We start from the raw sequence: 13,136 nt of genomic DNA on the forward strand, positions 1-13,136 counted from the left end.
TTTTTTTTACATGGGCAGGCACCAGGAATCGAACCTGGGTCCTCGGGCTTGGCAGGCAAGCATTCTTACCTGCTGAGCCACCGTGGCCCGCCCCTACATAAGATTTTAAAGTCCCAAACCCCAAGACCCTTGAGGCCTATCTATGGACTCTGCTCAAGAATCACTGCTCCAGGGGCGCCAGGCTCCCTGTGAAGACATGTGGCCATCCAGTCCTGCAAATACTCACTCTTTTACTTGCACGGTGGTGGCATAGTTGGAGCAGGCACTGTCCACGGACACAGAGAAGCCCCGTCGGCCCCCGGTGGTGGCTGGCATAGAGATGAGTGTGACAGAGTAGGGCAGCTGGTCCTGTACAGACTCTGTGGAGAGCCTCTCAAACATGGGTGCCAACACTACCTCATTGTGGCACTTCCCACTGCAGAGAAGGATGACAAAGGGGTCTAAGACCCTGGGGCCGTCCCTGGAGCCCCCTCAGCAAGTACTGTACCAAAGTGGCTTCAAGTGCTCTCTGTGGTTCCACGACCACCCTATTTGCCATGATTCCAGCTGGCCACTCACAATGAGGAGCCCAAGTCTTCTGGGGTGGCCTGGGCCTGGGGGTGGCAAGCTGGATCTGCAGCAAGTGGTATACAGGAAGAGCACTGGTATACGGGTGAGGTGGCCTGAGTTCTCTCTTCACTCTGACTTTGACTCTTAGTCAGAGCCTCATCCCAGCCCCTTCTCTGAGCCTTTTGTTAATGGAAGCAGCTGGACTGGGTGAACTCTAAGAGGACTCTACCTTCAACGTCCTGGGACCCTCCTGAGAGAGCACCATTCCAGTCATTCTCTCCAGGAGGATCACAGGGAAGAGCATTATAATTCTCATGGTAGGCGAGGACAGACGGCAAAGAAATGTTAATACTCTTGCTTATAGGTTACAGAGCTGGTTAAGAGCATTGCTGTGTTAAGAATCCAGTGCTCTGACTACACAAGTACTCTTTCCGTCCACCCCATGCTGCCATCTGTCCCTCTTACCAATAGAGGGTGGCATGCTGCACCAGAGCATATGCATCCCCATCTTCGATGATCACCTTGCAGCTCATACAGGCAAAGCATTCTGGATGGTATTTGAACTCCCCAGCCACCTGTGGAGAGGTAGGGGAGGAGTGAGCAGAAGGAGAAAGTGAGTTGTCAGGGAGTAATAAGCACAGCTGCTATTGCTGGAGTCGGGTAGGGATGGGGCAAGCAACTTCTGATCCAGGATCTATACACCTTAGTCATAATCTACCCTTTTACCTCCTGCTCTGGAGCTTTCAGAGAAGTCAGACTGTAATTTCTGAGAAAATAAAAAGCAGTCACAGCCACAACAATGAGTCCCTAGGAGTAATCATCCCAACTAGAAAGTTTCACAGTTCCTCCAAAACAGGGTTGGCAGGTCTGTGACTATGTCTCCAAAGTGCCTTTTCTGGAGCAGGTATAGGAGTCAAATACTCTCTCTGCCAGTCTGTTTCCCTCTCTTCAATTTCCTGAAACCAATGCGGGTGGATCTTCCTCTCAATGTACAACATTCTCTTTTATGGCCCTTATTCCATTGTAATATGTCTCTTCCCTGCCTACCTATGCACTCACTCCCAACGCTGACCCATACAATCTTTGAGGGAAGGATCTTACCTGGCACTTATCAGGTGCTCAACAAACATCTGTTGAATAAATGCATACATAAAGGGAAGACACCCTGGCTGATGAGAAGTCCAGAGAAGATGACAGTCCTCCTGTCAATGGACTCTGATGACCAAGAGGGGCAAAGATGAAGAGATTTACATACCATGACTGGCCCTGTCATCAGCAGGGAGCACCCATGGCAGAACTCCCCAAACTTCCCCCAGTAGTCCTTGTGGCAGTAGAGCTTCCCATCCTTCTCATAGTACCAGTTGGTGAGGGAATCCTGGCATTCTGAACACCTGAAAGGCAGACAAGAACAGAAACTTCTGGATCCCTGGAACCAAGCCACACAGGCTATCCTTGGCTCCCAGACATAACAACAAAATGGATAGTTCTAAAACTAAAAGTCTTTGATCCAAAGCTAGGAAAGATCTATGAGTGGCATTTTGGGAACAACTGAGGAAACCTGAATTTGGACTATATATTAGATTGCATTATGAATTTATTATCATTTTCTTAAATATGTTAATGAATTTTGGATATGGAGATTCTTAAGATAAACTATTTAAGGGTGAAGTGTCAAGATGCTCACAACTTGCTTTTAAACAGTTCAGCAAAAAACATATATATATATATATATATATATATGCAGAAAAAGAGAAAGTGGCAGAGTTAACAAATGATGAATCTAGGTGAAGGGTACATGAGCGTTCTTTGAAGTGCTCTTTCAACTTTTCTGTAGATTTGAAAATTTTCAAGATAAAATACTGGATAGTATTATGCCTCACTCATATGAACTAACTCTAATGCACAAATTCAGAGAACTGAAGTCAAGAGCATGTGTCATCAGGTTGGGGCCTATTTTAAAGGGGCCTAGATTGTAAGCTGTCATACATATTCAGGAGTTGTAATTGTTATTTCTAAATTTTGAGATACTGAGCTATTTGATTATAACCTGGTTGTTCCCTGAAACTTCAGGTATGTATGTGACACCTGAGACTCTGAATTAGCACACTGGAGCGATGGAAGTTAGCAGTACCCCATGCAGCCACTGTGTGAAAAGCTGAAAAAATGATCAGACTTCAACTAGAGAAATGAATGAAGCCTATTTGGATAGGACTAAGGTAAATCAGAATATAGGTAAAAGATGATATGATCCATATTTTAAAACTTCAACTTCTGTGTAACACCAAAGAGATGTTTATTTGGTGCAAAATTTATATTCTGGGTAGTACATTATCTAATTTACTTGTATGATCAGTTTATTTGAACACCATAATTCCATAGAATCTTGAATAGGGTGCGAGATTCTGTTAGTGTGTATGTTAGTATGATGCCGCAATATATTCCAGAGTAATTTGGGGAAAGAATAAAAAAGTATTTGCAAAGTCCCCTTGGGGGACTGGGGAGAAAGGAGGAAATATTCATCTTCCCCGTCTGGGGAATTCTTGATATTCTCGCTAGCAGTGGGGACAACCAATGCCATAGGCTGAGCCCTTGATCTTGAGGTTCACCCTGTGAAACTATTCCTGCAAAGAAGCTAAACCTACTTATAATTATGCCTACGAGTCAACCCCAGAGAACCTCTTTTGTTGCTTAGATATAGCCTCTCTCTCTAAGCCAACTTTGCAGGTGAACTCACTGCCCTCTCCCCTACGTGGGGACATGACTCCCCAGGGGTGTAAATCTCCCTGGTACGTGGGACATTACTCCCGGCTGGGGATGAGCTGGGACCCAGCAAAGGGATTGAGAAGGCCTTCTTGATCAAAAGGGGGAAGAGAGAAATCAAACAAAATAAAATTTCTGTGGCTGAGAGAGTTCAGAGTTGAGATATTATCCTGGAGGTTATTCTTATCCTTTATATAGATATCCCTTTTTAGTTAATGGTGTATTGGAGTACCTGGAGGAAAATACCTAAAACTGTTGAGCTGTGTTCCAGCCTTGATTCTTGAAGACAATGGTTTAATTATATAATTTTTACAATGTGACAGTGTTATTGTGAAAACCTTGTATCTGATGCTCCTTTCATCCAGGATATGGACAGATGAATAAAAAAATAAGGAGAAAAAAATAAACGAATAATAGTGGGGGAATAAAGGGTAAAAAACTGGGTAGACTGAAATACTAGTGGTCAATGAGAGGGAGGGGTAAGCGATATGGGATGTTTAAGTTTTTTCTCTTTCTTTTTATTTCTTTTTCTGGAATGATGCAAATGTTTTAAAAATGATCATAGTAATGAATACACAATGATGTGATGATATTGTAAGCCACTGATTGTAAACCATGCATGGATTTGTATGTGGGTGAAGACTGTTCAATAAAATAAAAATAAAAAACAAAATAAAATATTGGAAACAAATGAAACTCCATTAGCACTGCCTCAATGTAAATGTTGACTCCAGTTCTCCTCCCCTATATTTACCTGGCTATGAAGCTCCGCCTATCAGTCAGCTCATGTCTGCGCAGAAAATCAGCTCCTCATCTCTGAGCCACCCCACGTTCTTCCTAACATGCAAAACTAAGGGCTTCCTGCCTGAGGAACCATCTACCTTTGTCCTTCAAAGGTGGGTGTCCTTCAAAGGTGGTGGGTCAAGGCCTCGCACCACCCACACTGGGCACATTCTCACTTCTGAAAGGCAATGGGGAACTAGATATGTCTGGGTTTGAATTCTGAGACCCTGACGCTTACTAGTCATGTCATCTTGGGCAAGCTAAAGTTACTTCACCTCTCTGACCCAGTTTCCTCATCTGTAAAATGGACTGCTATGAAAATTAAATGAAATAATACATATTAAAGTACAAAGTATAGTTTATGTGAAAGGCCTATTACAGTAGGCACACAATAAATGTTAACTGCTATAAAAGATGATGATGATATTGGTAGCTCACATTATCAGCCATTTATTGCCACTAGCTGGGTAGTATTGGACAATTTATCTCAATAGCTTTTCCTCACTGACAAAATGTAATTAATAGCATCCTACTACAAAGAACTACTGTGAGGCCTACACACGTTAATGGATGAGAAAGTGCTCTGCAAACACTGAAGGACAAGGTAAGTGCACTGTTACAGCACAATAGCTGTATATATAGCACCATATATATATACAGCACTATAGCTATAAAAGAGGTACATTACCCCACCCTCCAAGAGCTATAACTAGCTGGGGAAAAGAATGTCCAAATTAAACATAACAAATGATGTATGGTGACAGGCCACAGTGAGTGCTACTACCTGAATACTGCAGGAGATAAAGGAGAGAGATGGAAGTGAGTGCAAGTGAGCTTAAAACTTGTGGAAAAGAATGATGCCCCGATAAATCCCAGAGTGATCTGAACAGTGAATAAAAACGTATTTGCAAAGTCCTCTTGGGGGAAGGGTGAGAAAGGGAGAAAATTCAATTTCCCCAAGTGGAAAATTCTTGATAGTCTCACAAGCAGTGGGGACAACCAAAGCAACAGGCTAAGCCCTCAATCCTGGGGTTTGTTCAAATGAAACTTAACCCCCACAAAGGATAGACTAAGCCTACTTAAAATTAGGCTTAAGAGTCACCCCCAAGAGAACCTCTTTTGTCGCTCAGATGTGGCCTCTCTCTCCCGCCAACACAACAAGCAAACTCACTGCCCTCCCCCTCTCTACGTGGGACATGACTCCCAGGGGTGTGGACCTTCCTGGCAACGTGGGACAGATATCCTAGAATGAACTGGGACTCAGCTTCAGGGGATTGAGAAGGCCTTCTTGACTGGGTAGGGGAGGGGGGAGCAAGATGACACAAAATACAGTGTCAGTGGCTGGGAGATTCCAGACAGAGTCAAGAGGTTATTTTGGAAGTTATTCTTATGCATTAAATAGATATCACCTTTTTAGTTAAGGTGTAGTGGAGAGGCTGGAGGGAACTGCCTCAAGATGTGGAGCTGTGTTCCAGTAGACATGTTTCTGGGGGATGATTATATAATGATGTAGCTTTCACAGTGTGACTGCGTGACTGTGGAAGCCTTGTGTCTGATGCTCCTTTTATCTACCTTATTGTCAGACGAGTAAAACATATGGATTGAAAATAAATAACAGAGGGAGCAAATGTTAAAATTTAGTAGATTGAAATGCTAGTGATCAATGAAGGGGAAGGGGAAGGGGTATGGTATGTATGAATTTTTTTCTGTTTTCTTTTTATTTCTTCTGATTGATGAAAATGTTCAAAGAAATGATCATGATGATGAATATGCAACTATGAGATGATATTGTGAATTACTGATTATATATGTAGAATGGAATGATCATTTGATAACAATGTTGTGTTTGTATACTGGTATGTTTAATAAATAAAATAAATTAAAAAAAAAAAAAAGACTTGTGGAAAGCAGTAATTGAGCTAGGGTAGATCCAGAGAAGTATGATGCTGAGACTCTTTTTGGAGTACCCAATTCTCTATGGGTGTTCAACAAACACTGACTGCTTCTGCTGCCAACTGTCCCCATCCACAGCCTTTCCCTGTGGAAAAGAATGATGCCCCGATAAATCCCAGAGTGATCTGAACAGTGAATAAAAAACTATTTGCAAAGGCAGGCAACGGTGGCTCAGTGGTAGAGTTCTCGCCTGTCATGCTGGAGACCCATGTTTGAGTCCAGTGCTTGTCCATGTTAAAAAAAAAAAATGTATATAAAAGAAAGTATTTGCAAAGTCCCCTTAGGGGAAGGGTGAGAAAGGGGGAAAATTCAACTTCCTCAAGTAGAGAATTCTTGATATTCTCACAAGCAGTCTTGAGAACTGGGTATGGGAATTTCGGTACCCAGTTCTGAATTTCGGGGTCTTGAGAACCGGGTATGGCATGAAGCAAATGGCTACAAAGTGCCTAGTGAGAGATACACATTACAGAAGGCCGAGGGGAAGACTCTGGGCATGTAGCCCAAACTTCTCTCCATGTAAGATGCACCTTGAACAATTTCTGGACTTTGAGGAGAGGAGAAAGACCTGGGCTCAAGTTCTTATAGTCACTTGCCTTTAGGTAAGGCCATTTCCCTCTCTGGGTTTTGTTTCCCCACTTGTAAAATGAAGACTATCCCCCAGAACCCCTCAGCTCTGTAAATATCTACTTTTCTTCCACCTACCCACGCTGCCTCTCTCTCCACCAGCATCCACCTGCAATCCACCAAGCTTTCTCTCTAACAAATACAGCCAATACCGATTTCCAGATTCTCCAGGCCAGCACTGAAGGTCCCTCACTCTCTGGTTTATTCTACTACCCCAGCTTGGTTTTCCAGCCCTTTCAACCTGCACTTTATACTTGATCCTGGTAAGGTCTGTTTTTGTTCTGGCCAAGGACAGCCTAATACTTTACCATAGTCTTTTCTCTGATGGGTCCCTGCACCTAGAACTCTCCAAATGATAAACTTACTGGGGGCAGAAACCATGTTGCACATGTCCACTGGGTCTACTGAGGTCTCACAAAAAAAAAAAAAAAAAAAAAAAAGGCTCTTATCCACAGCCCCGGGTTCCAAGGCACACCAAGACCAGGACCAAAGGAATCAATACCTTTCTGGCTCCTGGCAGCGCTCTGAAGCCAAGTCAAGCCAGTCCCCCTTTCTATGGCTTCTCTGCCCAGCTAAAATGTCAGGCTTTCTGGAAGACCTTTATTGCTTGTTCTGCTACCTTTATTCTCTCAACCACCTCAAGGTTACATTATGATGGTCAATCCCCAGAAAGAAAACATTCTATAGCTGCAAAAATGGGCTCAAATTAGTTATGGGATTTGCTCAAGGCCACATAGAAGATAAGGCACACTACCAGGTCTAGAAAGATCCTAATTATGGGTATTTTAAAAATCTTTCATCTATACTTTAAGGTTGAGATGCTACACATAAAAATCTGGCTTTTTTGACTGTTAGGAGCACTTGGCCTGCATTCTCATAAGGCAACAACTGATAGGAGCTGAGCAGCAGTGGTCCTTTTAGATGAGGCATTTACTTTCTGGTTTGCCAGTCTTCACTACCACCAACTGTCTCCCTGACATCAAAGCCAGATGTTTGTTGACCAATGTGCTTATTTTCCCCTAATAAATAATTTTCTATAACCATATCGCTATCAAAGTAGAAACACTAAAGATAAATCAAGAGAGCCTTTTGTCTTATATCCATCCTATTCATTCTTAGGTTATTGTCTAGCCCTTGAGACAATTTGAATTTGTAACCCCTGGAACAGAAGCAAGAGCACAGACTTTGATCCAAGTTTCAAACTTATGTGACTTTAACCTCTCATCTGTGAAAGGGAACATCACCATCTACTATTCAGAGTAGTGGGTGAAGATGAAGTGTTCTCAATGATTTTGAGTGCCAAGCAGAGAGCCAGCATTAGGAAGGGTTTCCTTATGGCCTCCCACCTTCTGACTTAAAGCTCCCGAGTGCCCATCTTTCTCCTTCACTAGACTGTGAGCTCCCTAAGGACAGGAACAGTATCCCATTTACTCTTGGTAGACTCAGCCTCTAGCAAAGGGCCAGGCAGAGGAGACCCTTAGCATATGTTTATAAACTGAAAATGGTGGGAGTGGCAAGAACTAGCAGGCCAGGTGGGAGCACAGGGGTTCTATGGCTCATGGACCCCAGGCTCTGCCCTTGTCCTGTCTGATGTGGAGAAAACTGGTGCAGACATATTTGCACCCAACTGCAGGCCTGGGCTCCATTACACCCTCGCAATGGTATGTGCGCTGCAGGGCAAAGGAGCACCAGACATGTCCTCCTTTCCATTGCCAATATCCTGCTTTTGTTTGCTTCAAGTAGCCCTGGCCAAGCCCAGGAGAGGGAGTAGGGAAAGAGACAAGTACAGACATGCAGGAGAGAGCCAGTCAGCCTGCTGGGAAGAACACCTGGCTGGAGATCCGACATCACCAATGCACACATCTGTGTCAAGGAATGCTTTTGAAGGGTACAGCCAGCTACACAGCCAAAGTCTGCTACCATCGGTGTCTTCGAAGAACAGGAAGGTAGAGACAGTCGACAGGAAGGCTGGCTGTCAACTGGGTTCTTAGGCCACTGGAGAAGTTGTCAAGGAAGACTTAAAGAGTCCTATCTTAGCTACTGACAACAGCTACTGTTACTTGAATGCTAAACATATACTAGGCAATGTATGAGGTGCCTTATTTACATTATCTCTCATTCTGATCACAGCCCTGCAAGATGGTATTCCTGTTTTACAGACTAAAAGACTAAAAAGCAGAGTCAAGTCACTTCTGCAAAGGCACCCAATACATAAGTGATGGAGCTGGAATCTGAACTTATGTGTACTTGGCTATGAAACTATTTCCACTGTATTATATAGCCTGGGTGCTATAGTGCATCTGACCCAGATGGCCTCAGTATTCTCAACTGAGAAAATCAAGAGGCTGGGATAACTTTATCCCTTAAGTGTTAATACTTCATGGTCCTTCTTTTTAAACCCAAGTGCCAAATGACACAGTTAATTCTCCTCCATTTATTCTGCCACACTGTTCCCGAGCAGTCTCTGCTCTTTAAAGAAAGAAATTCAAAACACGCTCTGGAAATGTAAAGTGCTACTCAAAAACATCCTGCCTCAGATACTCGGAGGCCATAGCCACATGTTCTTCCCAAAACCAAGGCTTTTTTCCAGCTTTCAATTTTTGAAGGTTTCAAGTGAAAGTCACAATCTGCCCTGGCTACAGGCCCAGGAGTGGGGGTAGGAGAGCTGAGTCTGAACCCAAGGTCGTGGCTTCCATCACCACACTTTCCTGAGGAGCCAGAGGGAACAGAGCTGAAACCCTCAAGCTAGGGAGATCACTGAGGGGCCAACATGGGCTGACGCTGTGCCTGAGGATGGCCTCCAAAAACTCCTTTCTCAAACATTACATGGGGCCTCGGTTGATAGGAAGTGAACTGAACCCAAGGGGCAGTTTTGGTTCAGTGAGTCGGCAGAGAACACATAGATTAAAAAAGGGAAAAAAAAAAAAAAAGATAATCAGTTCAGATTCTCACAAATATGGACCCTGGGTCCTTACTCCTCTGTTATTTACTATCGTGACTCTTCAGGCCAGTTACTTCACAACGTTGAGTTTCAGTTTCCTCACTTGTACTCTGGTGATAATAAAATTTCATGGAGTTATGAGAAATTAGGCGTAAATGCCTAGCATGATGCCTGGCTCGGATGCAGCAGGTACCTAGTAAGTGCTCTGTTCCCCCCATCCCCTCCTCAATTTGAGAACATCAAGGGCAAAAGTAGACAGACCTCTTTTCCCCCAGGCCCAGGCAATATAGGCCTGTTTCTTGGACGATTTAGAAACCAATAGATTTTAATCCATTTCTATCAATTAGGAAATAGTTTCTATGCATCTAGGATGTGTAAGAACAAAGAGGCAAGGCCCATGCTGGGAGAAGCAAGGAAGATATAAGCCCAGCCCTCACTCACACCCAAATTCTTCACACCAAATATTTACAAGTAAATGATCAACCTTATGGGGTAAGGGAACAAAAGTGTCACTATTACAGTATATTTATACCTGTAAAAGAATATACCTGCCCCTGTCCTGGTGAAGACCTAACTGGATGCTTTCAAACGTTAGCTTCCTGAGCAAGCAAATAGTCGGAGAAAGTGTCTTTCCTTTAATCAGTCCTTTGCCTCTGAGTGTGCTGAATGGGCAATTCCGTCTGCTCAGCTTGACAGTGCCAGGATTGTGAATGCCAACTCTCCCCAAAGCCCAGAATGGCGGCTATTACAGGGGCCTAGAGACCCGGTCCATCAGAACCTGACCTTTGGCCACCAAAGATCCCTTTATTATCCCTCCTTCCTGCAGACCCTTTGGATTGACACAGTTTTTCAATTCAACCATAATTACTACGGAATTACGCTGTTTTAAAAAATAAACCAAACACATAACTAGCCTCTGACAAGCAAGAAGTAAGTATCACCAAAGTATGCTGATTCAGTTCTACGCAAAAATCAAGAAGACTGTTGTTTCAAGTAACTTTTTCAGTCTTAACTGCAGTTAAAGGTAGGACTTCCCATTATTTGGAAAAATGGAAAAGAGGTATAGCCTGCAAGGAGCCCCATTAGTTGTGAAGTTGGGAGCCATTTACCTGATTCAAGTCATCCATTTTTCAGATAAGGGGAAAGAGTCTCAAAAGATGTAAATCAGTACCCAAAGATGACTGCTAAACTGGACAGGGTTAAGAATAATTTTTTGCTTTAGAATACAAAGATACACTTATTTTCTTCAAGAGATAATATATAAACTAAGTTCATTAAATCGATGTTGGATGTTTAGGAAATTCTATAAGAGGAAAAATCCTTTAAAAATGCCAAAAGCTCCCTAATTTACCTCTTTTGTAAATTTCAATGTAAAGTGTTTTTTGTTTTGTTTTGTTTTGACTTCCAAGCACAACTGTAACTTTATTTCATCCCTCACTCTAATGGAGGAAACGAGGGGCAGAGGAAGACAGTGCCCTCTGCTTCGTGTGGCCTTAGGGTAGGGGTGTATAGGGCACGGAAATTAGGTTCTTCATTCCCTGCCTCTTCTTCCTGTTCTCATACACTATCACGCCTGATCATGTTCCCGTGGAATCCGGTTGCGTCACTTTTCTTGCAACCACAGCTCCAGAACTTCTATGGACTTTGTATTCCTCCAGAGGTCTGGGGTCAAGGATTTACCTTGTTCCATAGAATCTCACAAAGTAGCCAGGAAGTCTAGCCCATACATTTTGCAGAGGAAGAGACTGAGGCCCAGAGAGGAAACAGAGAGGCACCTGGTCAGAGAAGAGCCCTTGAGGATGGCCCCTAATAAGGAAAGGACTCAAAGCATAAAAGGTGTTTTGGTGACGGATTAGACCAATACCTGGAAGAGCAGTGGTCTGTGGAATCCCTCCTAGGAGCTCAGACACCAAGTGCAGGCAGAAGCAGCTTCAGGAATGTAACCACCCATTTGGTGGGGAGAGGGCCTATAGTCAATCAGTCTACCCTGACACCAGTTGGGCAAACAGAGCTGGGGTGGGGGTGGGGAAGGGAGAGGCCTCAGGTTCCCCAGAGGGGCTGATAAAGACAAAGGACAGCAATTCAGACCTGGCGCAGTGGCCTAGTCTTCAAAGATTCAGGTTGAGAGTACACTATTTGTCTTGCTCCAGCTGTAAGAAGCTGTGTTCTGGTCCCAAAGATGAAAAGGGGCACAGCATTCCTGGCTCCTAAGGGAACAATACCTCCCCCAAGCTACCATTCCAGGATTAAGGGTAATAGGGATTAAATGAGACACCCTGGCTTGAACTAGTGGCTCCTTACTCAACCCTCTTTGCTCTTGATTCTACACAGTAAAACCTGCTTCCTATACTTAAGATCGATTCCCACAGGCTCTTCAGAAAAGAATCTCTGCCATCCCTTCAACATGCCAGGCAAACTATAGTGGCCCTTTTTCTGCTCTCTTTGCTGGGAGAGGAAAGCAAGTCTGAGAAGACCCTTGCAGAGGTACGGGCAGAGGCAGGTGCAGGCCCCTGATGGATGACAGAAACTCAGAAAGACAGAGAAAGCTGGCCAGGAACACCTTGCATGTTAACCTTGTTGAAACTGATTGCCTCATCTGTAAAATGGGGAAACATAATCTCTTTAGGCTGTTGAGAGATTAAGGATAAAGTGCCTAGCAGGATGCCTGGTGGAGTCAGCATGGTAGGCCAGTTCCCTCCTCCCTCCCCCAGAAGCTTCCCATCATTCTACTGCGATCCAAGTAATTCAGTGAAAGCACATGGTGCTTTCCTTTGCCCAGGCAAGGCCACCTTTTTAGTATCCCAGCGGCATGATCTGGGCACAGGGTTGTACTGGGAGGCCCAAAGGGAAGTCACCAGGACTACTGGTGAGGGGGAGGCTGCCCTGGGAACAGGCAGCTCCCAAAGAATGAAAACAAGCCCCACCCCAACCAGGAATGGCTCCATTCAGGAGGGACCCTGAGGGCCAGAAACCCCCTGGGGAGTTTCTATTGGGGGTGGGGTAGAGAGCAAAGAAAGGTAGGTCAGAGGTGGAAACGGTTTCCATACCTACCTCTGAAAAGCCCCAGAAAGAGAATCTCAGGCCTTTCCCAAAGGGGGCACAAGGGTACTACTTGGGCCAGAGGATGAGGGATGTGGGGCCAGCCCAGGAGCTCTGTAACACTCCAAAGCCAATCGCTCCAGTCCTGGAAGCCCTTGCCTCTTCCCAGAGCTCACCTCACAAGTTCAGAAGCACTTAAAGGCCAGAGGCCAATGTGCCTGCCCATTAAGAGCACAAACATTTGTAGGGCACCTACTGTGTGCCAGGCTGCCCACACCCAAGCCTTGCCTGCATCCGCAATGTTGGCCAAAACCTGCCCATTCTGCTTGCTGGGACAAATTCCTGGGCAGGCAGCATGCCCCACAGGGAAAGCATGCAGAAGCAGGGAGAACAGCACCCTACTACCCCGGAGCAGTAGCACCAACAGCAGGCCAGGGTCAGCAGCATTTTGCCGAGGCTCCTCCAGGTGTGTGTAGGAAGGGAGGGG

General features: G+C 44.6%; 1 protein-coding gene across 4 annotated transcripts in view; it reads right to left on the minus strand.

Annotated features, from left to right (window-relative positions):
- The window catches only part of LIMK2 (LIM domain kinase 2), a 72,980-nt gene that overhangs the window by 23,467 nt on the left and 36,377 nt on the right, over nt 1-13,136 (minus strand). For all 4 annotated transcript variants that reach the window (XR_013175750.1, XM_077160512.1, XM_077160514.1 and 1 more), the window contains 3 exons: nt 1,805-1,940; nt 1,015-1,124; nt 227-415 (listed from right to left, as the gene is read on the minus strand). Coding sequence is in view for 3 of the 4 variants with exons in the window: in XM_077160512.1 (XP_077016627.1) it covers nt 227-415; nt 1,015-1,124; nt 1,805-1,940 (435 nt within the window). In the remaining variant the exon portion in view is untranslated. The remainder of the gene's footprint in view (nt 1-226; nt 416-1,014; nt 1,125-1,804; nt 1,941-13,136) is intronic.

The sequence above is a fragment of the Tamandua tetradactyla genome, chromosome 5 (assembly GCF_023851605.1).
Source record: "Tamandua tetradactyla isolate mTamTet1 chromosome 5, mTamTet1.pri, whole genome shotgun sequence".
Taxonomy (NCBI): Eukaryota; Metazoa; Chordata; class Mammalia; order Pilosa; family Myrmecophagidae; genus Tamandua; species Tamandua tetradactyla.